Source organism: Silurus meridionalis, chromosome 24 (assembly GCF_014805685.1).
Source record: "Silurus meridionalis isolate SWU-2019-XX chromosome 24, ASM1480568v1, whole genome shotgun sequence".
Lineage (NCBI taxonomy): Eukaryota > Metazoa > Chordata > Actinopteri > Siluriformes > Siluridae > Silurus > Silurus meridionalis.
Genome location: NC_060907.1, coordinates 2,528,982 through 2,556,702, shown reverse-complemented (window position 1 = coordinate 2,556,702; position 27,721 = coordinate 2,528,982). Strand labels below are relative to the sequence as shown.

The following is a 27,721-nucleotide window of genomic DNA, read 5'->3' as shown; positions in this document are numbered from 1 at the left end:
CCTCAACTGCTCAGTTGTATAAATGAAATAACTAATAGTAAGTCGCTGTGGTTAAGGGTGTCATAGTGGAACATTTGTATTGACGGACCCGGATAGCGGACCCTCAGCGCTCTTTTGTCGAGGGATTAAGATTTAGAAGGCAGTTCTCTGTTCCGCTGATTACAGTATATAGTAAATTCACCAGTGCTGAAACAAAGCATGACAATTGATTTTCTTTTCCATCCTATCGTAAAAACGCTGTCCTTCAGCACCAGTGATGTGATTCCTTCAGTTGTTGATTGGCTGTACTGGAGACAAAGGGGTTAAACATAGCACATCTCTCTCTCTCTCTCTCTCTCTCTCTCTCTCTCTCTCTCTCTCTCTCCTTCACTCCTCGTCTCTTTCTCCCCTACATGCTGCGTAACCGAGCGTGAGGGTGCGTCGCACCGGGTTCTCTCGGCTCTTCCGAGCAAAATGCTGCACTCGAGGAAGGAGTGACGAGTTGTTTTTTTTTCCTTTTCTTGTTTTCATTTCCTTTGCTGGAGCGCCTCGTGTTATGGATCAGAGCATCGCATGCTCGTTCTCTCGCTCCTTCTAGGTTCCCTGGCGTCGCCGCTCCATCCTGAGGAGAGAGAAGGGATGCCGGAGGTAAGAAAGGAAGAGTGAGACTGAGAGAGCGAGAGAGAGAGAGAGAGAGAGAGAGAGAGGAGATGTGCTGTAATGGTGCTGGTGCATTTTCTGCAGAGATTTCCAGCATGTATTTTAATAGAATAGAGTACCGCGTGGATTCAGTGCATCACTGGGGAAGAGAGTGTGTGTGTGTGTTTGTGTGTGTGTGTGTGATGGAGGTGTTGCTCTAATGAAGGCCCTATGAGTGGTCGGAGGCGTTTATGCTAATCGGAGATCTGCAGCCACGCGTGCGGTAATCTCACGAGAGCTCTGGAAGTTCTACCTAGGACAGCGACTCTGACTCACATAATGTGACAGTGTGTGTGTGGGTGGGTGGCTGTTATGTGTGCATGTGTGAATGTGTATGTGTGTGTGTGTTTTGTCCATATGGCTTCAGTGGGCCTGGTAACTGTGTGTGAACGTTACACATTCAGTCACCTCAGCAGTTTCCTTGCTCTATAACTCATCATGACCAGCCGGGTTGCCAATTCTGCCAAAATGAATTATTGATTATTACATGGGTATCATTCTGGGAATTCAAATAAAGGTAAAGGTGCTTTTGCTTACAGCACAGTGAAATTCTCTCCCTTATCCCAGCGGGGGTCTGAGCGCAGGTTCAGCCATAAAACTGAGCCCCTACGGCGCAGAGGGTTAAGGGCTTTGCTCATGGCTCAAAAGCACTGCTCGAATTGAGGGTGGCTGGGGGATCCGGGACCCCCCATAAGGCATTAGGGACTCCCCATGACAAGTAAAAAATAGACAGGGGGTCCCCAAGATTATTTTAGTAAAACATATACTAATTACACAACAGATAAATATTTAGTATAAAAATAGCTAGTTCCGGTTCATTCCGAGACCAGGTCAATCAACCCGCTGTCCACTGTTAGAATAAAATCCATTAGACATTTATTTACCGACAGATTGGTGTTTGTCAGTAAGTGTTTAACCCTCTAGTGCTCAGCTCAATATGTAGTCTAAATCACTATCAGGGGTTTGCCAGATCAGCATCACTTAACAGTCGATAAAGCTGCTTATGGAAGAAGACGATACTGCTTTTCTTCGGACTGTGGACCAGCAGTGTACAGGTGTGTATGAGTTTGTAATGCAGAGTCCTTGACTTTGGTGCCTAGAATTAATATGCATTCTGAAAGATCGGAACAAACAGGAGGAAAAGGGTCAAACATGTCATGAAGACTGGTTGTGATCTGGCAACTTGGAACCATATTCTGAGGTAATCTGGTAGACATGTGACCTCATCACATACACCGATCAGCCATAATATTAATCAGTGGATAAAATGTTGGACTTCTGATTAGAATGTTATGGGTTCAAATCCCAGCACCAGCAAGCTGCTACTGTTGGGCCCTTGAGCAAGGCCCTTAACCCTCTGGATAAGGGCGTCTGCTAAATGCTGTAAATGTAAATTATATTGATATTACAATTGCACTTGACAATGTATGGTATATATATTAATTGGCAGATTGTTTAAATTGATGTGTGACGAAGGAAAAATGGGCAAGCTGACCAAGTTACCTCCTTCATGGTACTAACAGTAGTGTTCTCTTTCAGCATGATACATTTCCTGTGCATCTACACTCAAAACACCGTTCTCGAACCGTTTGAGAAACAGGAACAAAGAGTTCAAGGGGTTGATCCTCAAATTCCCCAGTTCTCAGTCTGATCGAATGTGTATGCGCCATGCAAACAAAAGTTTATCTCAAACAAGTGTAAAATTCACGACCTTCAGAATGACCAAAGTCCAATGCCTTAACCACTAAGCTACCACCTCCCCAAGTCCTATCCATGGAGGCCCCACCTCACAAAACACCGGCTGCTAGTGTCTTGGTACCAGATCCCACAGCAGACCTTCAGAGGTCTTGTGTTAGGCTCCAAGTTCTATATCATGGATGTGCTATAAGATATTAGATGTGGGTTTGTGGATGTTCTTGGGTTTGGTGTATGTAGGATAAACACGAAAGCATCTCCTTGTCTGACCGATAGACTTCATCATTGTCCTAACGTAAAAATACGTAATCATCACGCGACTGTTTGGACGTCAGGCCGAGAGGTTTCGCTCTCTGCCGCCGGGCTAATGGATACACACGCCGCTATAACGGCAGAGATAAAAGCATTCACTTTTTGTAGCTTCGGTCATCTCAACTTTTCATCCAAGTTTCATTCAGCGACCACTCAATTTTGGAAACCATGATGCTAGGTGTGAACGGCTAATCGTTTATCTCACCATTACCCCAAAGTTGCATGTAAATGTCAGGTGTGAATAGAGTATTGGATATGAATTAATGCCTCATCCAAGCACTAGAGTGAGAGTAACGAAGTGGGTCATTTTTAGCATATGATTAGCAGAATGACAATACGTAGGTAACTAGCTATTCATGCTAACAGCATGATGACATTTTTTAATATTTTACTGATGGACTTGTTTATCTGTAATGTCGAACACAGGGCTGCACATCCAGGGAACATGCACTGGTCAGGAGATGTGGATGAAATGTGATCATACTTCATGCTGGATTTATTCCATTAAACTTGTTGTATATTCTGTTAAATTGGGGTGAAGGTATTGAGGGTTTTCTCTCTCCTTTCCTTTCCTGCTGTGATAAAAGAGAAGAAGTGAGCAGTCAGCACTTCAGATATGACTTAATCTCTGTGTGTGTGTGTGTGTGTGTGTGTGTGTGTGTGTGTGTGTGTGTGTGTGTGTGTGTGATGGACATCGACGCTTCTGTTTTTTTAATCATCAATGCCCTTGAAGGTATTTCCGTTTTCATAGGTGTGTGTGTGTGTGTGTGTGTGTGTGTGTGTGTGTGTGTGTGTGTGTGTGTGTGTGTGTCCTTCGTCTCAAAATAGATCCATATTGGCGGTCCACTCAAATAGTCGAGGTGTGTGTGTGTGTGTGTGTGTGTGTGTGTGTGTGTGTGTATACAGAAGGTTCATTGTAAGTAAGTATTAACTAATAATCATAAGCCATTTCAGAGTGAGGACAAAGGGGCGGGGCTAAAATTAGCGGTGGGGTTAATTAAAATGTTAAGGTAAAGGCAGGGTTTCTAAAGACTTGATTACGATTAAGGGCGGGATTAAAGGCGGGGCTTAACTGATAGAGTTAAGATCAAGATGAGGTGGAGTTAAAGGTAAGATGTGGAGGTGTTTGATTTTTTTAGAGAGAGGTCATGAGTTCGAATCCCAATGACAAGCTTGACCAGGAGTACAAAAAGTGGGAGGGGCATACTTTATTTCCTGTCAATCACAGCAGCAATAGCCAATCGTAGGCCTTTGTTGAGCTCATGTATGTAAAAGAGGGCTGACAGCTGTTTGCTGTGTTGTGCTGTCTGGGTAAAGATCAGCACAGGTTAAAGCATTATATAAGTGAGATTCGGGTAAGAATACAATGGGGGGGCGGAGCTAAAACCAAAACATGAAGTTAAGGATTATGTGAGGTGAAGCTTATAATGGGGGTGAAGTTCAAATGAGGGTGGAGCTCAAATAAAAACATTACTATTCAGATTAAGGTCAGGTGGGTGTGGTGTTAATGTGAAGGGTGGGGTTTAGAGGAAGGTGTTTAGGGCATGGTTACTGTGGGGTGGGATCAAAGTGAGGGTTGATGAATAGAACTTATTTTGGGATGAGGGTGTGGGTGGAGCTGAAATGTAATGTAATCGTGTAAAGTCGTGCTGAAAGATATTTTACTTTTTACAGTTTTATTAATCTCACATAAATTCATGATTTTATTCAATTTGTAAAATACACAAGGTTAGTGATAGGAGAACTATTCACACACACACACACACACACACACACACACACACACACACACACAGACACACTCATTTTGTTTTGTTTTGTAGTTTATAATCTGCTTTCATGATGTAATTTGTTTTTCTTTTTCAATTCCTGCAATGTGCAAGTAAATACGCCATCATTATGCACCTGAAAAAGAGAGATGGAAAGAGAAAGAGGGAGAGATAGTATTAGAATGAGAGAGCATGAGAAACAAAAGGAGAGAAAGTAAAAGTGAGAGAGAGAGAGAGAGAGAGAGAGAGAGAGAGAGAGAGATGGGGAGAAAGCAATGGAGGCAAAAAGAGTGAGAGAAAGAGTAAAAAATAGTAAAAGAGTGATAGAAAGAATAATAAAGATAGAGCAAGAAAGAAAGGGATAGAGAGAGATAGAGTGAGAGGGCATGATAGAGGGATAGATCAAGAGAGTGAGAGAGCAAGTGTTTGTGAGAGAGAGAGAGAGAGAGAGAGAGAGAGAGCATGCCATTGCTCAGCAGAAAGGTGATAGTGTGTAAATTTGTGATGACTCGTGTGTTCTTGAGCTCCTCGTCCTCCTCAACACCATCAATACACTGCTTTATACAGAACCACTTTTAGTGTATTGTTGCCTGCTTATTATTATTATTATTTATTATTATTATTATCATTATAAATTAATCATATATTATAAGATTGTTCACCTTATTCTCAAGCACTAATATCTTATTTTTGACTTGCACTGTAATTAATAAATTGTATAAATATACTGAATTCATTATCAGCATCATTTTAAAAGTATCAAAGTATCACCTGCTTCTAGAAAATTGAGAGTGAGAGTGAAGAATAATTCATGCATAATAATATATATATATATATATATATATATATATATATATATATATATATATATATATATATATATATATATATATATATATTAATACTATTTAAAATCATTAATCGGGGTGTAACAGTAGTCGTATTCAAACAGAAATTTTAAGTTCCCACTGAAACTGGCGGACCGAAAGTTTGTTTAGTCTCCGCCTCATACTTTAAGCGCAATAACTTGGAGTTATTGTCACTAGCAGTGTCTCTGGATACTCACTCCGTACCAGAAATACGATTTGTATCACGTTGTTTTGCGCATGAGGCGAAATCACGACCCCTTCAGGTTTTACGTCTCATGACATCTAATTCTTTAGCGTTTGCTTTCACATATCGAGGGAGTGGATGAATGAAGGATGGGAGGAATCAAGACATTTGTTAAAATATGCTGAAATAAATAGAACAGTGAAGTAGAGCATATATTTTGAAATTTAAATATTAAATGTAAAACACACACACACACACACACACACACACACACACACACACACACACACACACACGGTTTTACCAAATGGGGTCTAACAAATGTAAAATATGACATTTTAATTTTCAATTTATTTAATTTGATTTCATCAATTTATTTTGTGCCAATTTAATCGGTTATTAAAAAATAATTCTATTGTTTTATTGTTTAATTATTCTATTGTATTTTCATATATTTCACTTTCATAAAATATCATTTTATAAATAATTCAACCAAGCAGGCATTTTTATTTGAAAGTGTTTTAGAAATGTAAACTGTTGATGTTCTCAAATGTTAATAATAATAAACTGCGTTAATAAAAAACAAGCAATTTTTGTTTTAATTTTTTTCCCCCGAATGTTAGCGGAATTGAACCCTGACTTAAAGGCTGAGAAAAAAAATAAATAAATAAAAAATAAAATATATATATATAAAAATGTTCAAATTCAGCTTAAGTTGTTTTTAAAAGAGCTATTATTAGTGATAGAAAAGATAAAGAAATAATATATAAATAAATATATATATACATAACTATAAAAGAGAGGTGCATAGAGGTGGACTATGAAAGGATGAGCACTGGGATGGTGGGCAGAGGAAAGAGACTCCTTGGAAGCCCCTCTGTTCCACAGCCTTCAGAGAGACAAGATGATGATTTCCAGCTGCTTCATCCTTCATCCCATCACCCTTCTGGGCTGCTAGTTACTTGGATGATTTATGAAAATGAGATTCTTCTGTTTGTTTGTGTGTGTGTGTGTGTGTGTGTGTGTGTGTGTGTGTGTGTGTGTGTTTATTTCAGATATTTACCACAACCTCTCACTAATACTAAATGAAATCATCTTTCTGTGTCATTACAGCAATCCTGAGACAATTTGAGTCACCAGAAACACAATAGTGTGTGTGTGTGTGTGTGTGTGTGTGTGTGTGAGGGAGAGAGAGATTTTTTTCTGAATATTTAAAACCAAAAAAAGCAACATTGTCATGATACACCTATTGAGAGAAAATTCAGTCCCCACAATAACGGAATATGTGTGCGTGTGTGTGTGTGTGTGTGTGTGTGTGTGTGTGTGTGTGGGCTTCAGTAAGATATGGGGCAACCCTGCCTCCTCAATTTTCAGCCCACTCCCTGTGGGCCATTGTCGCCATAGCAACAGATCACGATGTAAAACGGTAACTGTGTGTGTGTGTGTGTGTGTGTGTGTGTGTGTGTGTGTGTGCCCATCCATGCTGCAGTGACTAAAACTACACTTTGTTGCATACTGATGTTAGACCATTGTAGGTTTCATACACACACACACACACACACACACACACACACACACACACACACACAGCACAAGCCAAGTTTATTTCTATTGTGCTTTTCACAAGGGACATTTTCTCAAAGCAGCTTTACAGAATTTAACAGTTATGTGTATTTATCCCTGATGAGCAGCCGTGGTTACTGTGGCATTGAAAAACTCCCTTAGATGTTATGAGGAAGAAACCTTGAGAGGAACCAGACTCAAAAGGTGAACCTCATCCTCATTCGGGTGATATCAAGAGTCCCCACAACACTTGGAATAGCTACTGTTTAAAATGATCTTATTGGGTTAAACATTCTGTACTGTAATATTTTACACAGAAAAGTTATGAAGGTTGGGATGTTGGGATTTGGGGCGGAGTTAGGGGTGGGGTTTGGTGCAGGGTTAAGGGTGGAGCTATTTTTTTTAACAAGTTCATTTTCCTGATTTTTATTCAAATACAAATATGACGCATGCAGGGTCACTGCCTCCAACCTTCCTCGCATATTCATTAGTATGAAACCCCACTCACTTCAAATTTTACATGAATCATTACTGAGGTTTCATTGCATATTTCTTGATGATCTACATCCTGCCACACTTCCTGTCCTGGTGGTGTTCTAGAGGAAGTAGCCAGTGTAGCAGATTGTTCAATTATACATCAGTCTCATAATAGAAAATTGATCTTATAGTGCTGGAAAAAAGGAGGGGAAAAATGCGTTCATGTAATATTAATCAGACATGACCTCAATTATTACAAGACACTCAAAGAGGAGTCATGTGGGACCGCTGAGGAAGATGGCAGCATAGTTGTGTAGCTCCCTAGGCCCACCCATATTTTCAATTTATTCGAGTATATTTACTCCGCGTGTATCTCTCAGAGTTAGTGTCCCTTGTGACTAAACACTTGTGAATAAAGAAAAAGTGGTCTGGACCGCGAATGTCGACGTCCACATCTAAAAATTCAAGGGAGCGACGACGAGCCGCATGACAACCAGGCGGACTTCGCCGGCACACGAGTTATCACCCCAGCCGATTGAACAAGGTTTAAATATGGAAAACTTATTATCCGAAATAAGCAAAATGAGCTCTACTCTGCAAGGAGTAGCGACGGATGTGTCCTCAATCAAAGAGGCTGTTACTGATCTTAAAAACTCGGTGCATGCGATCCGAGAAAGGCTGGACGAAGCGGAGGGCCGCATCTCTAATATGGAAGACGTCACCTCGAAGCTCGTCGGAGACGGCGAGCGGCATGATAAACGTGTGGAAGTTATGTGGAACCGAATTGAGGATCTAGAAAACAGAAGCCGCCGCAACAACGTGAGGATGATCGGTCTGAAAGAAGGGCTGGAGGCAGGTGGAATGGTCAAGTGCGTGTATAAAATCTTATCGGAAGGACTGGGTATCGATCCGGATGGAGAGTTCGAAATTGAGAGGGCACATCGCGCTCCCGCCTCCAGGCCCAGCGCAGATCAGCCGCCGAGAATAGTCTTGATCAAGTTTCTACGCTCGTCAGCCAGGGAGAAAGTATTACAAGCGGCCAGAGAGAAGGGAATGACCGAATGGGAGGGATGTCGGATTTTCCTCTTTCCCGACATGTCCAGAGAATTAGCCAGAAAACGGAGGGAATTCACCGCTTCGCGGAGGATGCTGAGAAAATTCAACGTGAAATATACACTGGCATATCCAGCCTCTCTTCGTTTTACATGGCAAGGGAGGAGTAAGGTATTTACATCGAGTGTGGATGCAGAGCGGTTTATTAAAGAACATTGCGGTGCGACAGAATGATGGGACCATATACTCTTTACAAGATCACCAAAGTGGAGCATATTAGGCAGGTACGGTGGGTGGGCGGGTGAGCCGGATAGCGGTGCTGTCTCGGAACATATTTGACAGCCAAGGCAGGGCTGGATAGCTGAGTCGGCACCTCACGGACCGCAATCTCGAGTTGTTTGGATAGGACGGTCCTCGTTGTTTGGTATGGCCGTTCATTTTTTGTTGTCTCTTTTTTTTATTTTGTTTGTTGTTAAGCTTTGGGTAGGGGGTTTGATAATTTGTTACTTTCTGGGGAGAAAAAGCGTTTTGCTGAAGGAAGTTTTGGTGTTTGAAATGTTCAACTGTCGTTTGTTAAGTTTGAGTAGATGTACATCACGGTTTAATATACCATTCCCCGACAGGGGGCAGTCATCCAACATATCTGGTTACACGCACCGGAACGTGCGATTAATTTATATCCTGTATAGGTGTCACATCAGGTTTATAACATGGAATATTAACGGTTGTGGAAATCCAATTAAAAGAAAAAAGGTTCTGTCGTATCTCAAACATAAACATGTAGATGTTGCTTTTGTGCAAGAGAGTCATTTAACGGATAACGAAGCGCTCAAATTCAAGCGGACTGGGTGGGGCATGTATTTCATTCATCATTTTCAAGCAAACAAAATGGGGTAATGATCCTAATACATAAGAGGCTGAATTTCGTAATGTTAACAGAAACTAAAGACGATATGGGGAGGATTATTTGTATAGAAACCCTCATTAATGGAGTAAAAGTGATTTTATGCAATATATATGCCCCCAATAAGGCGGATCCGGGTTTTGTTCATGAAGTAAACAAAATTCTTGGTGAAAGAGGGGGGCAAATAATTTTGGCTGGGGACTTTAATCAGGTTATGGATGGGGTTTTGGATAAGAGTAAATATCAGGGATCTTCTATGCCAAGGGATAGGGCTGCCCTTCATATGCTAACGGAGGATTTTGGGTTGATTGATATTTGGCGTCTGGTCAATCCAAAAGAAAGAGAATATACTTTCTATTCTCATTGCCATAAATCCCACTCTAGGATAGATTTCTTCTTACTTTCAAATTCTATCACTGATCAGGTTGTAAATTGTAAGATTGGAGCATTAGTACTGTCAGACCATGCGGCTGTGGAATTGGATATAGCTCTGAATACTGAAGCCGGCAGAAGGGGAAGATGGCGATTGAATACTGCATTATTGCAAGACGAGGAGTTTAGCAAATTGTTGGCTGACGATCTGACCTCCTTTTTTGAATTGAATGTGGGAAGCACTGATAGGTTGGCATCTGTATGGGAGGCCTCAAAGGCATACATTAGAGGGACACTGATTGCACGGGCAGCTAGAAAAAAGAAGGAGGAAAGAGACTTGGTTAATAACTTGGAAGCAACAATTTGTACATTGGAGAAAGAGCTGGCTAGACACTACTCTAATGATTTATATCAGGATATTTGTAAATATAAATTTCAGTTACACGATGTATATAATAGAAAAGCTGAATATGCACTATTTAGGCTGCGGACCAGGTTTTATGAAGGCGGGGAAAAAGCAGGCAAGCTCCTGTCCAGACAATTGAAACAGCAAAACGCTGCTAATGTTATCCCGGCAATTAGGAGAGGAGATACTATGGTATCATTGACGAAAAAAATAAATGGGGTCTTTCGTAATTTTTATGAACATTTATATACATCTTCAGGTGGTCTGGATGGAGAAGAACTGGAACAGTTCTTTTCTAATATAAAATTACCTAAGTTAGATGCATTGCAATCTGAGTCTCTAGACCTTCCTATTACTAAAGAGGAGGTCAAAGCTGCAATCACCTCTATGAACTCTGGTAAGTCACCAGGGGCGGACGGGTTTCCAGCTGAATATTATAGGAAATATGTTGATATAGTGGCTCTAATCCTAAAAGAGGTCTATATAGAGGCGTTTGAGACTGGAGAATTGCCTGGTACTTTCAGGGAGGCATTGATAACACTGATACCTAAGAAAGATAGGGATTTAACGGATCCGGCTAATTTTAGACCAGTAAGTCTTATCAATGTGGACTGTAAGGTGTTGGCGAGAATTTTGGCGTCACGGTTAGAGAAGGTTCTTCCAAGTATAATCTATAAGGACCAGGTGGGCTTCATTAAAGGAAGGTCGTCAGCCAATAATGTGAGAAGGCTAATTCATTTAATGTGGTTAAATTCTTCAGAAAACACCCCGATCGCGGCTATATCCTTGGATGCGGAAAAGGCTTTCGACAGGGTGGAATGGGGCTTTTTGGCTGCAGCCTTGTCGAATTTTGGGTTTGGCCATATATATAGGTCCTGGATTGGTTTATTATATAAGAATCCTAGAGCAGCAGTGATGACAAATGGCGTGACTTCCTCATTTTTTACAATCTCAAGAGGTACTCGTCAGGGATGTCCACTGTTCCCGTTATTATTCACAATGGTTTTGGAACCTCTGGCCATTATGATCAGGGCAGACCCAAACATTATGGGAGTAAGGGGGGGAGGGGAGGGGACGGAGCACAAGTTAATGTTATATGCGGATGATATTATGTTGTTATCTCGTGATCCTCTCAAATGTCTACCTCCATTAATGAGTGTTATACAATTATATTCAAGAGTGTCGGGATACAAAATAAATTGGGTAAAGTCTGAGGCTATGCCAATATCTAGAACATGTCACTCCCATACAGTGACCCAATTCGGTTTTAAATGGGTTCCTAAAGGTATGACATACCTTGGGGTTAAACTAACACAGAACTTGGAGGATATAATGATGTTGAATTATGAGCCGCTGCTGTCAAAGATAAAGCACAGTGTGGACAAGTGGGAACATCTGAAACTCTCTTTGTGGGGTAAAGTCAATGTTGTCAAGATGGTTATTGCTCCACAGTTCAATTATATATCCATGATGATACCTGTTAACATTCCAGACCCTATTTTCAAAAGATATGACAAAATTATCAAGGACTTTTTATGGGATGGAAAAAGACCGAGGATTAGAATAAGTAAATTGACTTCCCCAAGGGACAAGGGGGGTCTTGCATTACCTGATGTGAGACTGTATAACCTTTCTTTTGAAATGGCCAAGCTGGCTAAGCATTGGGACAAGACAGATTCTGAGTTGGACTGGATCAAGATAGAACAGAAACTGGCCTCACCATTTCATCCCATTAACATTCTCTCACAATGCCCTGGAACTAAATGGGACTCAAATCCAGTGACAATGCACTCAAGATATGTTTGGAACAAAATTCATAAACTGTGCAGGACATCACATTATAGTCAGTCGTATGCATCACTATGGAGGAATCCTGAAATTTGCATAGGTAAAGCAAGTGTGTTTTGGAAACAATGGCATCTTAAAGGGGTAACTGTGATTGGTGATTTATATGAAAATGGTGTTTTCATGTCATACTCTGAATTGGTGGGAAAATATAATATTGGGGGTCAAGGAAATTTTTGGAAGTATCTACAGCTTCAGAGCATCGAAAGCAGATCTAATACAAGTGATAACCCTGTTTATACCTATCTTCAGTTGCCGCATGTAGTTCAGACTGCCTCTATGTGTTACAAATCAATGCTTAATGTAAATGCAGATAACTGTAAGAACCTGAGGACTATTTGGCAAAAGGACTTGGGGATAGATATCCATGAAGACGATTGGCTGTACATCATATCTAATGTGGGTAAGAACATAAGGGAGGCTAGAGGGAGGTTCATTCATTACAAGGTAGTACATAGATATTATTATACACCATCAAGGCTTTACAGAATGGGTATAGCTGGAAATAATCTGTGCTGGAAATGTAAGGAAGAAGAGGGTACTTATTTGCATATGATTTGGGAATGTTCCTTAGTTCACCCATTTTGGTGTAAAATTCTGGGCGTAATGCAAGAGTGGATGGGATCTAACATACCTGTGGAACCACGACTATGCCTTCTGGGAGATAAATCGGTGGTACCCAACATAACAAAGAATGTGTTTACTCTAGTTAAGATTGGTTGTATTACAGCCGCCAGGATGATTCTACGGGATTGGAAATGCCCAAAAGCCCCAGACTTGAAAAATTGAATTGATGGGATGATTGAAATTGCTTCGTACGAGAGCATGTTGGGGAGATTGCATAGTGAGGGAGGCATGAAGAAAACGTGGGATCATTTCTGGCAACATATAAAAATGGTTTGAATAAGTGGGACTGATCAACAGCTGTTTAATTTCCATGTGCTTATAATTGTAATTGTAATTAACTACAATTGTATTCCACTGATAGTGACTAGTGGCTGAATGTGTAATAGTAAGGAGGATTATTGAATGCCGTGTTGATGTGAAGTTTGGACTGTTGAACAATAAAAAAAGTTGAATTATAAAAATAAAAAAAAAACAAGACACTCAAAGAGCAACACCTCGGTGTCTGTCTGTATCTTTCTCCCTACAGACACGCTCCTGATTCTGAACATCATCATCCCTGTCTACTACATAAAGTACCACCTATCCTGACACCCACCGAGCCCTGCACACCCCTGCTGGCGCTATGACTACCTCAGCCCTGCGGCGGCAGGTAAAAAACATCGTCCACAACTACTCAGAGGCCGAAGTAAAAGTGCGTGAGGCGACCTCTAATGACCCCTGGGGTCCATCCAGCTCTCTGATGTCGGAGATCGCCGAGCTGACATTCAGTGTTGCTGCTTTTAGCGAGGTCATGGCCATGGTGTGGAAACGCCTCAACGATCACGGCAAGAACTGGAGGCACGTCTACAAGGTCATAATGTGCTTATAACATGCTTATTACTATGTCTTTGTCTATAGGTATCTAATTATTAGCATAATTACAAGGTGGTATCAAAAAGTTTTAAGACTAGCTCTGTTTACCAGAAAGTACTTTATTTTTCTACACACTATTACGTTTAAAATAGTCCCTTGCACAGCAATACAGTGCCCCCAGCGTTCCTGCCCCCTTCTGGAATGTGTCCTGGAAGTCTTCTTTTCGACGTGTGTCAAGCACGTGCCGGATCTCCACAATGGTGTCAAAACTGGGGCCTTTAAGCTGCATCTCCATCTTCGGGAAAAGAGGGCAAAGCCTGCAAATCTGGCGAGTAGGGTGGGTGTGAAAGTTAGATCATGTGGATTGTTCTCCGCCAATCATCATGCACAAGTTGCCGAATGGTTTTGACATTTTCAGAGGTTGAGGTCTTTGAAGGTCTTCCTGATCTCAACATCATCCAGTGATGTTATTCCGCTTTTGAAGTGTGCATGCCAATCAAAACCACTTTGAACGACTCGTTGCAGCATCTCCGTATGTCAAATATATTTCATGTCAAAAGTCTTTGTGGTAGATTTGCCCAGTTTCATGCAGAATTACACATTCGCTCTTTGTTTAAATTTGTTGTTTATGATGAAATCACAGACTTGTTTTTCTTAGAACTTTTTGATACTACCTCTTAATACCAGTACAAACACAAAACACAATCGAAAATGTTAGCTCTGGAACAACGAAGCGGTCATGCTAGCCACTTGTCATCAAAGGCCCATTCTTTTATTTAGGCCCTGACCCTGCTTGATTACTTGGCTAAGACCGGTTCGGAGCGCGTAGCGCAGCAATGCCGTGAAAACGCCTTCACCATTCAGACGCTTCGTGACTTTCAGTTCGTGGACCGGGACGGGCGCGATCAGGGCGTGAACGTGCGAGAGAAGGCCAAGCAGCTGGTAGCGTTGTTAAGGGATGAGGACAGGCTCCGTCACGAGAGGGCACTGGCGCTCAAGACCAAAGAGCGGTTAGCAAGCGCAGGAGGAGGAGGAGGTTCAGGCACAGCACCTGCTTCATACCCCAGTAGGAGGAGCAGCCAGCCAAGCATGGCAGCACTGTACGGAGAGGAGTTCAGCCGCTCCAGAGGGTCTCCATCCTCCTTTACCTGTGAGTCGTCTGTGTGGAAATCTTAAGCTCGTAATTTAGTCCTTTCTCTAAAGTCACTATAGATTTCATGTCTCTCTGATATTACCTTTCATTTCTCTGTCAATCTCTACCAGCATCCCCCTCGTCTCCAAGAGCCTCTGATCTGGAGCACTCACGGCCTCAAACCAGCGGAGAGGAAGAGCTGCAGCTACAGCTGGCACTTGCGATGAGTCGAGAGGTAACACAAACACACTGCATTATCCAACATTCAAGTTTACATCATCTAACATGTCTTATCAGTGTAGCATGTGTACTGTTTGTGTACACATCTTTATTATTCAAGTTTGGTTCCTTTTTCTGAAGGAGCAGCGCAAAGGTCAGGATGATGAAACCCAAGATGAGAAAGCTGTAGATATGAGCAGGAGAGGCAGTGACTCTAGACATGGGGAGGTAGGAGAACAACAATCCACTCCTCCATCCATTACTACCATGAGAAAATCCAAATTTCTTTTTGCTCCCAAAAGCATGTACCATTCGTGGCCACTTGCAGAATTCAACAAACCCCAGTTCCAGAAAAAGTTGAAACACTGTGTAAAATGTAAAGAAAAACAAAATGCAATGATTTGCAAATCACATAAAACCACATTTTATTCACAGTAGCACATATTAAAAAATCTCAAATGTTGCAAATGTACCATTTTAAGGGAAAAAAGGTGGTAATTTTAAATTTAATGGCTACAACACATCTCAGAAAAGTTGGGACGAGGCAACAAAAGTCTGGAAAAAGTAGGTGATATTAAAATTAAACAGTTGGAGAAATTTTTTTTCAACTAGTTAGGTTAAATCTTTGAGAGGCAAAAACTCAGAATTAAAGATGGGCAGAGCTTCACCAATCTGGTGAAATTGTCGAACAACAGTCAACATCAAATTGCAAAACAGTTGAATTTCTCCAAAGAAAGAAAGTGTCAAAGAATCTGGAGAAATCTCTGTGCACAAGGAACAGTGTAGAAAAATCAATATTTGATGCACATGATCTTCGCACCCTCAGGCGGCACTGAATTTAAAACAGTCATATTTCTGTAATGGTTTCTGTAACTCACGCCATGCGCTCATTAACACCTCCAGTAATCATTGTCTGTAAACACAGTTTGCCATGTCATCTACAAATGCAGGTTAATTATCTATCATTCAAAAGAATGCCGCCATCCTTTCTGGGCCAAAGCTCTTTTAAAATATACTGAGGCAAAGTGGAAAATAGTTCTGTGGTCAGACAAATCGAAATTTTAATTTCTCCTGGAAACCATCAACACCACGTCCTCTAGACTAAAAAAGAGAGGGACCATTTAGCTTGTTTTTAGCGCTCAGTTCAAAAAGCTGCATCTCTGTACAATGTACATGTACATTTTGCACAGTATCCCAGTGTTTTTGGACTTAAGGTTGTAGTTAACCAAAAATGGCAAAAGTACACACATCCTTCACTCAAATAGAAGTGCAGATACTGGTGTTTCAAAAGACTCTGGTGAAAGTTGAAGTTCTGACTACACATTTTTACTCAACTTAAAGTAAAGAAGTTTGGGCTCTGACATGTACTTCAGTAAAAAGTAGCCTTTATTACTACCTGTTTTAGTGTCATGCTAGTAACTGAACCTTACATCATATTAATATATTAATACAAAATCTGATTTCAAATTGTGTCGTCTCATAAATGTTTCCAGGTTGAACATCCCCCATATAGAATACAAGCAGAGAAAAGATGATGATGATGATCAGGTGATCAGGAATGTATCTAATCTCAGCCATGTTTACATCACTGACTCACTCTGTCTCATCCATGTTACCCTTATACTTTTTGTTACCATCTGCTTTGCTCATTGTTAGCTTCATAAACTAGCCTATGTCTGTGGTTCATGAGAGACATGCCATCAAATAGATTAAAACTAGTCTGGTTTAAAAAGTTAAGAAGTAGAACAATACTTGTACACCAGCTGAATACATAAGGGATGCCTCTGAAACCAAACATTGGAGATATCCATTGTGTATCATTCAAATTGATCACTTGTGCTACCAAATAATCATCTAACTTAAGTAAATGTTGGTAACACAGCAAGGTGAGACCTTGGAAAATGAATGTAACCAGTAAGAGAATAAAAACACAATTCTATTTCTAGACTCTGAAACTGGCAGCCAGTGAACCCAACCAAATAGAATTTTCTTTAACAGCTCTATTGGTATGTGATTGTCTTTATGATCTGTTTGTTCTTTCAGTCAGCCATGATTCATCTAGTCGATATATTTGGACCATCTGGGCCATCTGGACCATCTGGACCAATTGAACAATCCGACGCACCAACCAGTGATGATCTCTGGGATGCCCAGCCCTCCTGCCCTGTAACTTCTGATCCCTGGGAGTCTGTTTGTAAGTTGCAGAATCCATTATCTTACTTTTATGTGGTTGAAAAGCAATATTTTTTCAGTTTATTGTTCTTAGGTGAATATTAAATGTGAGTAAAAAGAACCAGAAAAAGAGAAATACATACTGTTCTTTGGATTTCCTGTCCTCAGCTGTGGTTAATACCAGTACACCTGTAGTTGGAAGTCCTTGGAAATCCCACCCCTCTTCCAGTAGCCCAGATCATCAGTGGGTTAAGACCCAATCTCCTCTGGACCCATGGGGAGGACTGCCCACTAAGACCACATCTAAAGCCTCAGAAAAACCCTGGAGGAGTCCTGTTCGGCCAGGTACTGCCTCAGAATAAACTAAACCGCAGAAAACCCTTCATACAATCTATATAGACATGGTTGATTTGACACCTAGTGTGTTTTGTGACAAGCCTCAGCAGGAGTCGACCCATTTACCATTCATGAGGAAGAGGAACCTGGAGTCAGACGACCTAACAGTGTGTTTAGCCCTCGTTGTGAGAGTCCAGCAGGTATTTCTATTTTTCTCTCAACCTGTCCAGCATTTATTTTGTGTTTGACATGTGCTTTTGTCGATTAGACACTGTTTTTCCTATTGGTAATCCCTTATTATCACCATATTAAAGGCTGTTAATATGTACATACTGTCTTTCTCACTATGACCAGTAGTTGTGAAATTGGGTCAGCATTACTGTATATTCTAAAAGCAAGGTGTAACTATCTGTTCTGTAGACAATGGCTGATAGAATACATTTGTCTCTTTATTTCAGATATAGACCCATTTTCTGACCTGGTGGTGGGTGGGCAGGTAAACGGCAGAGTCGAGGCAAGTTCGGTGACCTTTGACCAGTCTCATCTTGGGCCCCCACTGGATTCAGTGACTCCCAGAAAGTGCTGCACACCTGAGGCTTTCTTGGGTCCTACTGCTGCATCACTCATCAACCTAGACACACTCATTCCATCAAAACAACAGTCTCAAACACACACACCCAACCCTGCCAATGTACCAACCAAGAGCAAGAATCCCTTCCTCTCAGGTTAGACACAAAAACACACAAATACACTTGACAAATCTACCCAAATTCTTGTGTCACATACAGCATACAAAATATCCTGATCCGAGAGCTAGACAATGGGTTAGACAGGATTAAAGGGAAAGTCTTGGATTTGAATTTAATTAGATGATGATTCGAGGGATAGAGTGGGATTGAGAATGGATTGGACGATGAAACAAGGATTGATGTTGGATTAGTTCATAACACCAGAAATGGGACTGACAAAGGAACTGGGATTGGAGGGGGATTATACAGCAATGGTGGACTAAGTACACAAACCATGTAGTTGAGTTAAAGTAGAGATATTCTGTAAAATATGACTCTATTTATAGTAAAAGTGTCCATTTAAACTTTTAGATGAGTAAAAGTACAAAAGTATTTGCCTTCAAATGTACTTAAGCATCCAAAATACTATGATTTATTATGGGTATAATGTTTCAATTAAAATTTTTGTCACATGACTCTTTACTTAATCACCTCAGTTTATGTAAAAAGACTAATGTAGCTCTCAGCACACTGATCTATTAATAGAATGATATTATTATATGAGTCAAACACTGATGATATCTATTCAAATTATCATGAGCCCAAAACCTTAATTTCAACTCAGAATCGCACAAATGAGGTCATGGGTGTTATGGCGAGTTCAAGTCAGAAGTTTCTTCCATCAATTTATTTATTTCTAAATGTTCTGCTTGATGTTGAACTGATGCTGAACTGTATGTTGGTGATCAGTAGATACACCAAGTGCGTGTTTCACCAGTTACATTTTTATCCTCATAAATAAAAAGAAACGGCTGATTTCAGTAAATGTAGTTGAGTAAAAAGTCAAATATTTGACTTTGAAATGTAGAATTCGTGAAAAATCTACTTAAGTACAGTAACGAATTTACATTATTACTGTCCACCAGTGTTATTCAGAGATTGAACATGGGAGGGGACAAGAAATAGACTGATTGACAAGATAATGATAGCTTGTCTTGATATAAACTGGAGAAGGATTGGAAGATACAATCCTGAGATTTGAATAAAGGATTATAAATGGACTGGGAATTGAATGGGGGCTAACATGATATTTGTGAGTGAATTGAAGATGCTGACAGAAACTGACAATAGATTGGAGAATGAAACAAGCATTGGGACTGGACCAGGTATGAAGACAATGGGGAAAAGATGATATTGCAGTATGTGGATCTGGATTAAGAGATCATGTGTATAAGGCTAAAATATGAGAGGACTAGAATAGAGCAGATAGTAGAGAGTGTGACTGGGAGAATAGTATGGAAGTTTGGTAGATTTAGATGGGATTGGGGATATGAATAAAACTATGACAGAATCGTTTTCTGGTTGTATTTGGTGACTGGAAGTGGAATAGTGAATAAGATACAGAATACACAGGGTGCAATAAAACATTTCAAGAAACAAAAACGAAAAAGACATAGTAGAACTTAGTATTTACACTTTTCTTCTTTTTCTTGTTTCTTTTTCTTTAGGTCTAAGCACTCCCTCGCCCACTAACCCGTTCCACTGTGACCAGCGCAGACTAACTTTGAATCAGATGCGTCCGAACTCCACCTCCCCATTGCCGGCCCATGCTTTGCCCGGTGCTCTTCCCTACAGTGCCTCTCTTCCTCTGCCTTCATCCCAAAATGCACCCCAGCCTCCAGACCTACCCCCTAACCTTCCCCAGCCCTTGTTGCCCCTCTCATCAATGCCCCGCCTCCAAACAGCCCCCCAGCTCCAGAGCCACAGCAACAACCCTTTTCTCTGAAGGCCAAAAAAAGGTCACTTGCTCACCATCAGAATCAAGGCTGTTAGCTAATACTCAGTTGGAGCTCAAGTGAAATATGCTGGAATAAGCTCTGAAACTGAATTTAATGTTAACACTAAAATCTGGGTTTAGCATATAAAAAAATGACACTCTGAATGTAACACAATCTCACATTAGCCATTAGAGTCAATTTACCACTGAATTCAAGGATACATATTTCGGTATTTACACAAATAACATTTTAAGGTTACGGGAAATACCTGATTAATATCCGGTACTCTTTTAATGGTGTGCTAACAGATACTCCATCATCTACGGTCTCTAGCATGCTGCTTATGAGATGGAGTTCAGCTGTCACGTGTTGCTTATGAGATGGAGTTTAGCTGTCAGCCAGCATGGCTCTGCTCCTTGCACAACCAAACGGACCTGTCAATCAAAAGGACACGATGCTTTCCGAAACAAAGTGTGCAGAACCAGGCTATAGATCAGACGATGGCCAATATTTCAGGAATACCGACACAAACAAACACTCAGCTACTCTTCTCTTGTACCAAACTCACTTGTTTACTATTGCCTTTGGTCTATCAAAATTCGCCTATTCAGGGTCCAACGTTGATGGTAATTCTTGGCTTTTCCATGTGCCTGATTTAATGGCCTACCCACACTGCATCAAAAGTGAAAGGTTGGGAGGGGGGGTAGAGGGGGGCATTATCACACAACTTGGACCTCAGGAGCCCTGCTAACCAAAACCTGCACAACCTAATAACTGTATAAAATCAGCTGTCTACACTGGGAGAATCTTAAGTAAAAGGGACCCGATGGGGAAAAAAAGAGGAAAAATTAAGATGAAGTCGGGTTCTATGTTGTAATGCTGAACTACCCTATGCTGTTCTTCTAGTGAACAATATATTGATTTATTGATAAATGCAAGCTTTATTGGCTATTGCTGAATGAGTTTAGTGCATCCTGTAAGGCAAACACATCCAGGTTAATATTTAATCAAGACACACGTGATATACAGTATATCAGTAAGCAACAATAAATGAATGTCATTTGCATTTAATGGTGTTACACGTGGTTTATTAGAATTCTCATTTCCAGGGACGGCGACTCTGACAGTTGTCCAGCTTTAAAGCACAGGATTATATCAATGTGTTGTAATTGACTTCTTTAACATTTATTGATTATCTGCTTGAATATCTTGATTATCTGAGTCTCCACTGGCAGAGATTTGCAACAGTCTACAGTTACGCTATGCTATAACTTCAACAAAGGTCAAAGTATTTGATTTTATAAAAAATCCAGAATGCTGGATTTCTGCTTGGAAGGTTGCAAGTTGAAATACCACCACCACCAAGCTGCCACTGTAAGCTAATTTCCTAATTCTCTGGGATATGCGAAGAAACAATTTCACTGTGCCGTAATACACAAGTGGCAAACCTTCTATCTACCAAGCTGCCACTCCTGGGCCCTTGAGTACGACTCTTACCTTTCAAATGCTTAATTCTATAAATTCGATAACTGTAAGTCTCTTTGGATAAGGAATAAATGTGAGATCAAGGGATTAACACTTTGAGGTTTTATCGTAACATGATGAGTTGCGTTGTTCTTTTATTTCTTAAAAACTTCAAAAAAAAAAAAAACAGCTACCATGCTAGTTGAACGTTTGTTTATAGCTGCTATAGCATTACCATGTGTTACATCTTGTCTGGGTAGAAGAGAGCAAGAGAAACAGAAAATCAACGGTCAAACAGCTCAACATGTCCATACCTGCACTAGGTGGTGATGCGGTTTAGCAGGTTTCAGGTGCACTTGCTAACATGTGTGTGTGTTTGTGTGTGTGTGCAAGTGAGTGGTGGTTTTGTGCACTCAAGCATGAAACTTCACACTGCTCTGGATTAAGGAGACTATTGACAGACGTTAATGCCAGTAGCTATTAAATGTTGTTAGGTACATGTGATTATACTTAGCAAGACATGACATTAATTTAAACAGGAAGTAACAATTCATTTACCAAATTCAGAGTCATGGTTAAAAAAAATGGCTGGTGGTTGAGTTTTTAATGTTTTTTAGCGTGTATAAATATCGAACACTTCTAGTAAAAAAAAAAATTCGAACAAAAAGTACAATTTCCTTAGTTTTGCAGGTTTAAAGATTTTGTTCCACTTGCTGGATGACCTCAGTTTAAGGCACTATACAAAAGTTTATACAGGACTGGAAATTAAGTCTATCGATACATTCTTTCTGAAAAACCTTGCAATCAGATGTTAGAGATTAGACACAATTAACAGCGAAGTCGTTTCCTGAGAACGCGATTGCTAGGAACCAAGTCTCTGCTCCTCTTTGCATTTTGTGTTCCACGCCTTCCAGCTTTTGTCTGACCTCTGGGTTTGAATTCGGAAGGGTAGACCGGTGTGCTATCAGAATGCGATGTGGCGCAGTTAACATCTACGCCAGGTTTTGGATTGGTGAATTTAACAGAATCTGTTTCAGCGCTGTCAGAGGCAAGCATTTCAGCAGTTTCATTGGCTGGAATTTGGTTTTGAGGAACATCAGATGGGCTATTTGTTATGCTGTTATTATGAGGTGAAGAACTGTTTTGATGTCTGTTCAGAACATAGTTAGCATTAGTCTCAGCTGTCTTGATTAAGTGTTTGCTCATCTCTGAGCCTTCTGTCTGTTCTGACAGATTCCACTGGGCTAGCTGACATAACGCGAACGCAGCTGTCTGTTTTTGCTCATCTGCGGAATCATCGTTTTCTTCTTCCACTGATCTGGCATCCATAATTTCCCATGTGGTGTTTTTAATATCTCCTTGCGTCGGAGTTTGCGAGGTAGGCATATCAGATGTTGGTTTTATAGAAAGGTTTAAAGGAACCTCGGAAGCAGGCCCTTTCTTTGAGAGGTTCAGTGGGGACCCATCATCATCGACATCGTCATCTGCTACTTCCTGTTCTTCTGGGCTTGATTTCAAAATATTATCATGTAAGCAGATTAAAACAATGTGTTAGTTAATGAAAACAGTAGCCACTGTAAATAATGATAATAAAAATATATGTTTTATAAAAAATAATGCCAAGTATTAATATTTTACCTATCTAATTGTGTAGAGCTGTTGTGTCTGGATCCATCTTCATCTGGGAGTGTCTTAGTGTCATACTCTTCACAGTTGTAATGTGGAGACACTTGACCATATACATCCAGTTGTTTCTGGGTTTGACCTGTTGCATTTGGACCAGCTGGTGACCCAGTTGGAGAATAACCAATTTTGGAACTCATTTGAATGTTGGTTTGCTGGCTTACTCTGATCCCAGGATCCTGCTTGACTAAACCTTCCTTAGCATTTGATTCAAGATGGAAACCACCAGGCGTTGCATGACCCGTGTGTACAGCAAATGTAGACTGGTTTATTTCCGGACCAGAACATGAGGTAAGATGGGTCGGGTCTTGATGGGGGTACATGCTAACAGATGGACCTGAATGGTGGAATCTATAAGATAGGTCTAAAATAGGATTTGTTATTGTTGGAATAGAGGTCATTGGAAGAAGTTGCCCTGGTAAAAGAGGGTGGATTCGGGGTTGTAGAGCATCCACGAGGTAAGGAGTAAAATTGGGAGGAGAATGGAGATAATTGCAATAATTGCCACAAAGGAAATAGGGTGAATATGAAGAGTGTATGGGGTATAAATTGTAATGAAAGGCATAAGATGGGTACTCCATTCCTTGGTAAAAAGGTTCTGTTTCTCTTGCCTGTTTTTTTGGTTTATAGTCAAGAGGCAATGAATTATGAACAGGAATTGGGTTGTATATGGGAGCAAATGGATGTTGGAGGGACTTTGATTGTTGATGACTGGCTAATATTGGACCTTCCTGAAAAGGTAAAACAGTAGAAAAGGCAGAGTTGTGTGACGTTTCCTTGGGTTCTTCCTTATTGCTTGATGCTGCCATTTTCACTTCATCAGTCCTGGAGAATGTCTTTGTCAATAGTAGATCTGCATTAATGTTTGATTCTGGATCTCTCTGAGGTAATAAGAACTCCTCTGATGTGTTGCTCCTCGCTTCATCATTTGGTTGGGCTTTTTGATCATCTGTTATCTGGGATTTAGTCATTTCTTTCAACTCATCAGCTTGCACTGAAACATTACTTTGCCTTGGTTCCTCTGTGGTAGATGTTGCCATGCTAATTTCATCAACAGTGTTCAGGGAAATATTGCCTTGCTTAGAAAGAAGGGAAAGTGAGTTCTTACACAAATTGTACTTCATGTGGTTGAACAAGTGAGATTTTTCATTGCAGGTGAAGGGGCACTGAAAGCAGTGATATTTAAAAGGTTTCCCTGGGGGTCGAGGAATGTAGTGAGGTTTCTTCGGTTTCCATTCCTTATTGGGGGCAGCCATCTTGATGGTGCTGAATCTACAAATGTTTATTTAAACAAAAACTGGTTTATGTTTTGCAGAATGACTTCTTGGATGGACGAATCTTGTTGGATGGCATGAGACTGCAGATATCCACTTTGAGCAAAGATCATCCAAAAATCAGGGTCACTGGTGTCTCAGTGGTTAAAGCTGATTGAAAGGTCACTAGTACAGATCCCAGCACTTTCAGTGTGCCACCACTGGGTCTTAGGAAAATACTTTTTTATCTCTTAGTTGTGTAGTGTTTCACTTGCCAGCCACCTTGGTAGAAAACACACCACACCACATAATGAAACAACATGAAGAAATTAAAGAATATTTCAACCAGCCTCTCAAGTTTAAACACTAGTAAAAGTTTTTTTGACGAAACATGAAAATAATAGGCAGCTTTGTCAATGAAATGAGATCATGTTTATTTGAATAAAAGATGTTAACACAACTGAAACTTGAACACCGACAGCTAGTCTTGCTAGCAGTTGCCTGAAGCAATACAATGATCAGTGCAGACATCAGTCTCAGTGTCAGCAATTATGGAAATGAGAGTTTTTAACACTGTGCCTTCAGTCCAAAGAAGGTTATTTGCATTTACTGTAAGTAAAACCTGATGGCGGCCTGTTTAAAACAGCTCTTATTGAATTAGTGTGTGTGTGTGTGTGTGTGTGTGTGTGTTTTTTTCTTTTAATTATTATATATTTGTTCATTTATTTATCTTTACTACGTGCTTTAGCTCCAGTGCCTATCCCATGACTACTGGGGTCTGACCTGGAAGTAAACTCTGTGTAGAATGCCTCTGTCACAGTCTCATTTATTTCTTCGCTGCAGTGTAGCATTGCCGATCCACTAAGGCATGTTTATTTAATGAAGGGCACCTGAGGAAAGCAACCAAGACTGAATATACTAAATAATAAGCTCTACACAGACAAGAGATCAACCTGGATCAGACTCCGTAGCTGGTAGGAGGCATTGCTGCTTGCTGTACCAACATTCCAGCCCAAATTGTATTTTATTATCGTAAAATAATATTTAATTTCACACTTTGAAGTTTTTACAGTTAGCACCAATCCATTTGAGCCTCGTACTAAAGAAACCACTACCATATAACTTGTTTTTTTCTCTCTTCTTATTATTATCATCTCCCACAATCCTCAGTTCAGCTCCATTGTTCTAACTTGTCACGCTCTTTCACAAGAAGTTGTCACTCAGGTTGTCCCAGATGCCCCAGATGTGCTTAATGTCGCACCTCTTTCAATGGCCAAGTATACAAAACTCGGACTGAGTGACTAGCATTAGCTCTGGGTGTGAAAATACAATACTGGAGCTCTTTAATGTGGTTTCTGTTATATATTATAACAGTTACTGTGCACTGGGATTGAATAAAAATTTGTTGCAGTATAAACCCACACAGTGTACAGCACAAAACTTGAGTTTCTATCGACAAAGTCATCCTAAAGTATGCACATTCTAATTACAAAGCTTATCCTTGTAAGTGTAATGTAGTTTAAGAGTGTTTCACTTTTTGACAGAGTTTCACTTGCAGGTTCAAGCAATTTAGCAAACTAAGAAGGCGAAAATATTCAAAAGACTTTCAAAATGTGTCAAAATAAATTGATTATAAATAAAAGGTTTGATGTACATTTAATCCTGCACCGTTTTAATACACCAATCCAGTGGGATTTAAAGACACAATCATATAAATAATAATGATTATAGTAACAATATTAATCATTTACATAATCAGAATCATTGTTACCTGTTGAGATGTTAAAGAATTCTCATGTGGGATCACTTCAGCGTAAAACTCAGCCGATCATTTTTATTTAATTAATAATTCAGAAAGCAAAAATCCTTCGTTCGGATTCTTACCGCCTCCGTCATCGCAATACTTCAAACTCACCTGTTGTCTTTGACTGAATTCTTTTTCTCGCTACTGGCACAACCGGCTCTGTCCACCTGTGTGTGTGTGTGTGTGTGTATGTGTGTGTGTGTGTGTGTGTGTGTGTACGGGGGTGTGGTTTAAGGACAGTTTGTAGAGCCCTCAGGCTACGTTGACGCACCTGATATAAACTGGGCCTCCAGCTAAAGTGCAAACACACAAGCCTTCACACACACACACACACACACACACACACACACACACACACACACACACACACACACACAACCTGAAAGTGTATATGTATTTGTATATGTTGGTGGGTGTTTATGCATCTTTTGAAAATAAAATAAAAAAAAGTTTTTTAGAGAGTCAAAGTGGTCTATTGATTGACATTTCAAATCAAACCAAATTTTATTTGTCGCATACACATAAAAACTGAGTACAACATGCAGTGAAATGCAGTTACATTAATGGTGTTTGCCTCCTTATCCAGAATAATTTCCATAAATGATTTGAAGTCTCTCAATAAATACATCCAGGTCTCAGAGTAGGAATACCATCAGTCTATACTTCTGTCCATACATCGATAAGTGGAAGGTCTGAGGAGGTGGTTGTTCAGTGGTTAAGGCATTGAATCCAGATCGAAAGAGCAAGATCTCAAATCCCAGCACCACCAAGCTGCCACTGCTGGGCCCTTGAGCAAGGCCCTTAACCCTCTACTGCAAGTCCTTTTGAATAAGGGCATCTGCAAAATGTCATTAATGTAAAAATGTCTTTAGACATTGTTTAAAGACTGCTGGTGATTCAGCTGTCCTGACATCATGGTGAAACTTCAGTCCATGACCTCGGTACCAGAACAGAGACGATGCAGGTCTTGCATGTACTCTGAGAGATGGAGGGATCAGTAGAGAAGTGGTGCAGGAGCCCAGGCTCCCAGGGAAGTGGTAGATCAGTGGTTAAGATGTTGGAATTCTAAGTGGAAGTTTTAAATCCTAGCAGTAAATTGCCACTGCTGGACCTTGAGCAATGCCCCCTCAACTGCTCAGGGGTACAAATGGAAGTCAAATTAGCAATGAGAGACGAAAAGGACAGTTGATTGTCCATAGTCAGTCAAGGTTGTGCCCAGAGATCCTGATGCAGGAGGTAGGAAACACCTGGCATAAAAAACGTTCAGTTTTCATTAAAGTGACCTCTACTAGATGGCACATCGGAGAGAAAACATCTTTGACTCATCAAGACCTCTGAAGGTGTGGTGTGATATCTGATGGCAAGATGATAACAACGGATCCTTAAGGTCCTGTAGGTTTCGAGGATTGAGCCTTGTTTGTCCAACATGTGTCACAGAAACTTGATCAGGTTGAGATCTGGGAAATTTAAAGGCTAAGTCAACAACTTCGAACTCTTTGTTCCTCAAATTGCTCCTGAACAGTATGCTGCAGTGTGGATGTGCAGG

General features: G+C 40.5%; 2 protein-coding genes across 4 annotated transcripts; one reads left to right on the top strand and one right to left on the bottom strand.

Annotated features, from left to right (window-relative positions):
• Positions 1–409: 409 nt before the first annotated feature.
• epn3b (epsin 3b) lies at positions 410–21,042 on the top strand. Of its 2 annotated transcripts, XM_046837988.1 has the most exons (10): positions 410–627; positions 13,281–13,604; positions 14,387–14,756; positions 14,870–14,973; positions 15,099–15,185; positions 17,001–17,151; positions 17,298–17,474; positions 17,567–17,665; positions 17,924–18,190; positions 19,702–21,042. In XM_046837988.1, exons 2-10 carry the CDS (start codon positions 13,377–13,379, stop codon positions 19,977–19,979), a joined length of 1,761 nt encoding a protein of 586 aa, XP_046693944.1. In that variant the 5' UTR covers positions 410–627; positions 13,281–13,376; the 3' UTR covers positions 19,980–21,042. The 2 variants fall into 2 exon arrangements, with proteins under 2 accessions (XP_046693944.1, XP_046693945.1); XM_046837989.1 differs by lacking the exon at positions 15,099–15,185.
• A 143-nt stretch (positions 21,043–21,185) lies between these two features.
• LOC124378355 (zinc finger protein 750-like) lies at positions 21,186–26,350 on the bottom strand. 2 transcript variants are annotated; one of them, XM_046837977.1, is made up of 3 exons: positions 26,287–26,350; positions 23,074–24,653; positions 21,186–22,942 (listed from the first exon to the last, which is right to left on the bottom strand). In XM_046837977.1, the coding sequence occupies exons 2-3, from the start codon at positions 24,372–24,374 to the stop codon at positions 22,264–22,266; spliced, it is 1,980 nt and encodes a 659-aa protein (XP_046693933.1). In that variant the 5' UTR covers positions 24,375–24,653; positions 26,287–26,350; the 3' UTR covers positions 21,186–22,263. The 2 variants fall into 2 exon arrangements, with proteins under 2 accessions (XP_046693933.1, XP_046693932.1); XM_046837976.1 differs by lacking the exon at positions 26,287–26,350 and adding an exon at positions 26,143–26,280.
• Positions 26,351–27,721: the final 1,371 nt, after the last annotated feature.

What these genes read in the sequence shown, in the direction of transcription:
- epn3b (XM_046837988.1), top strand. Translation starts at nt 13,377, where the DNA reads ATGACTACCTCAGCCCTGCGGCGGCAGGTAAAAAACATCGTCCACAAC. An exon ending in CACTTGCGATGAGTCGAGAG is followed by an intron (nt 14,974 to 15,098) that starts GTAACACAAACA and finishes CTTTTTCTGAAG; the next exon opens with GAGCAGCGCAAAGGTCAGGA. An exon ending in CAAGAATCCCTTCCTCTCAG is followed by an intron (nt 18,191 to 19,701) that starts GTTAGACACAAA and finishes CTTTTTCTTTAG; the next exon opens with GTCTAAGCACTCCCTCGCCC.
- LOC124378355 (XM_046837977.1), bottom strand. Translation starts at nt 24,374, where the DNA reads ATGGCTGCCCCCAATAAGGAATGGAAACCGAAGAAACCTCACTACATT. An exon ending in AGCTCTACACAATTAGATAG is followed by an intron (nt 22,943 to 23,073) that starts GTAAAATATTAA and finishes TTTGAAATCAAG; the next exon opens with CCCAGAAGAACAGGAAGTAG.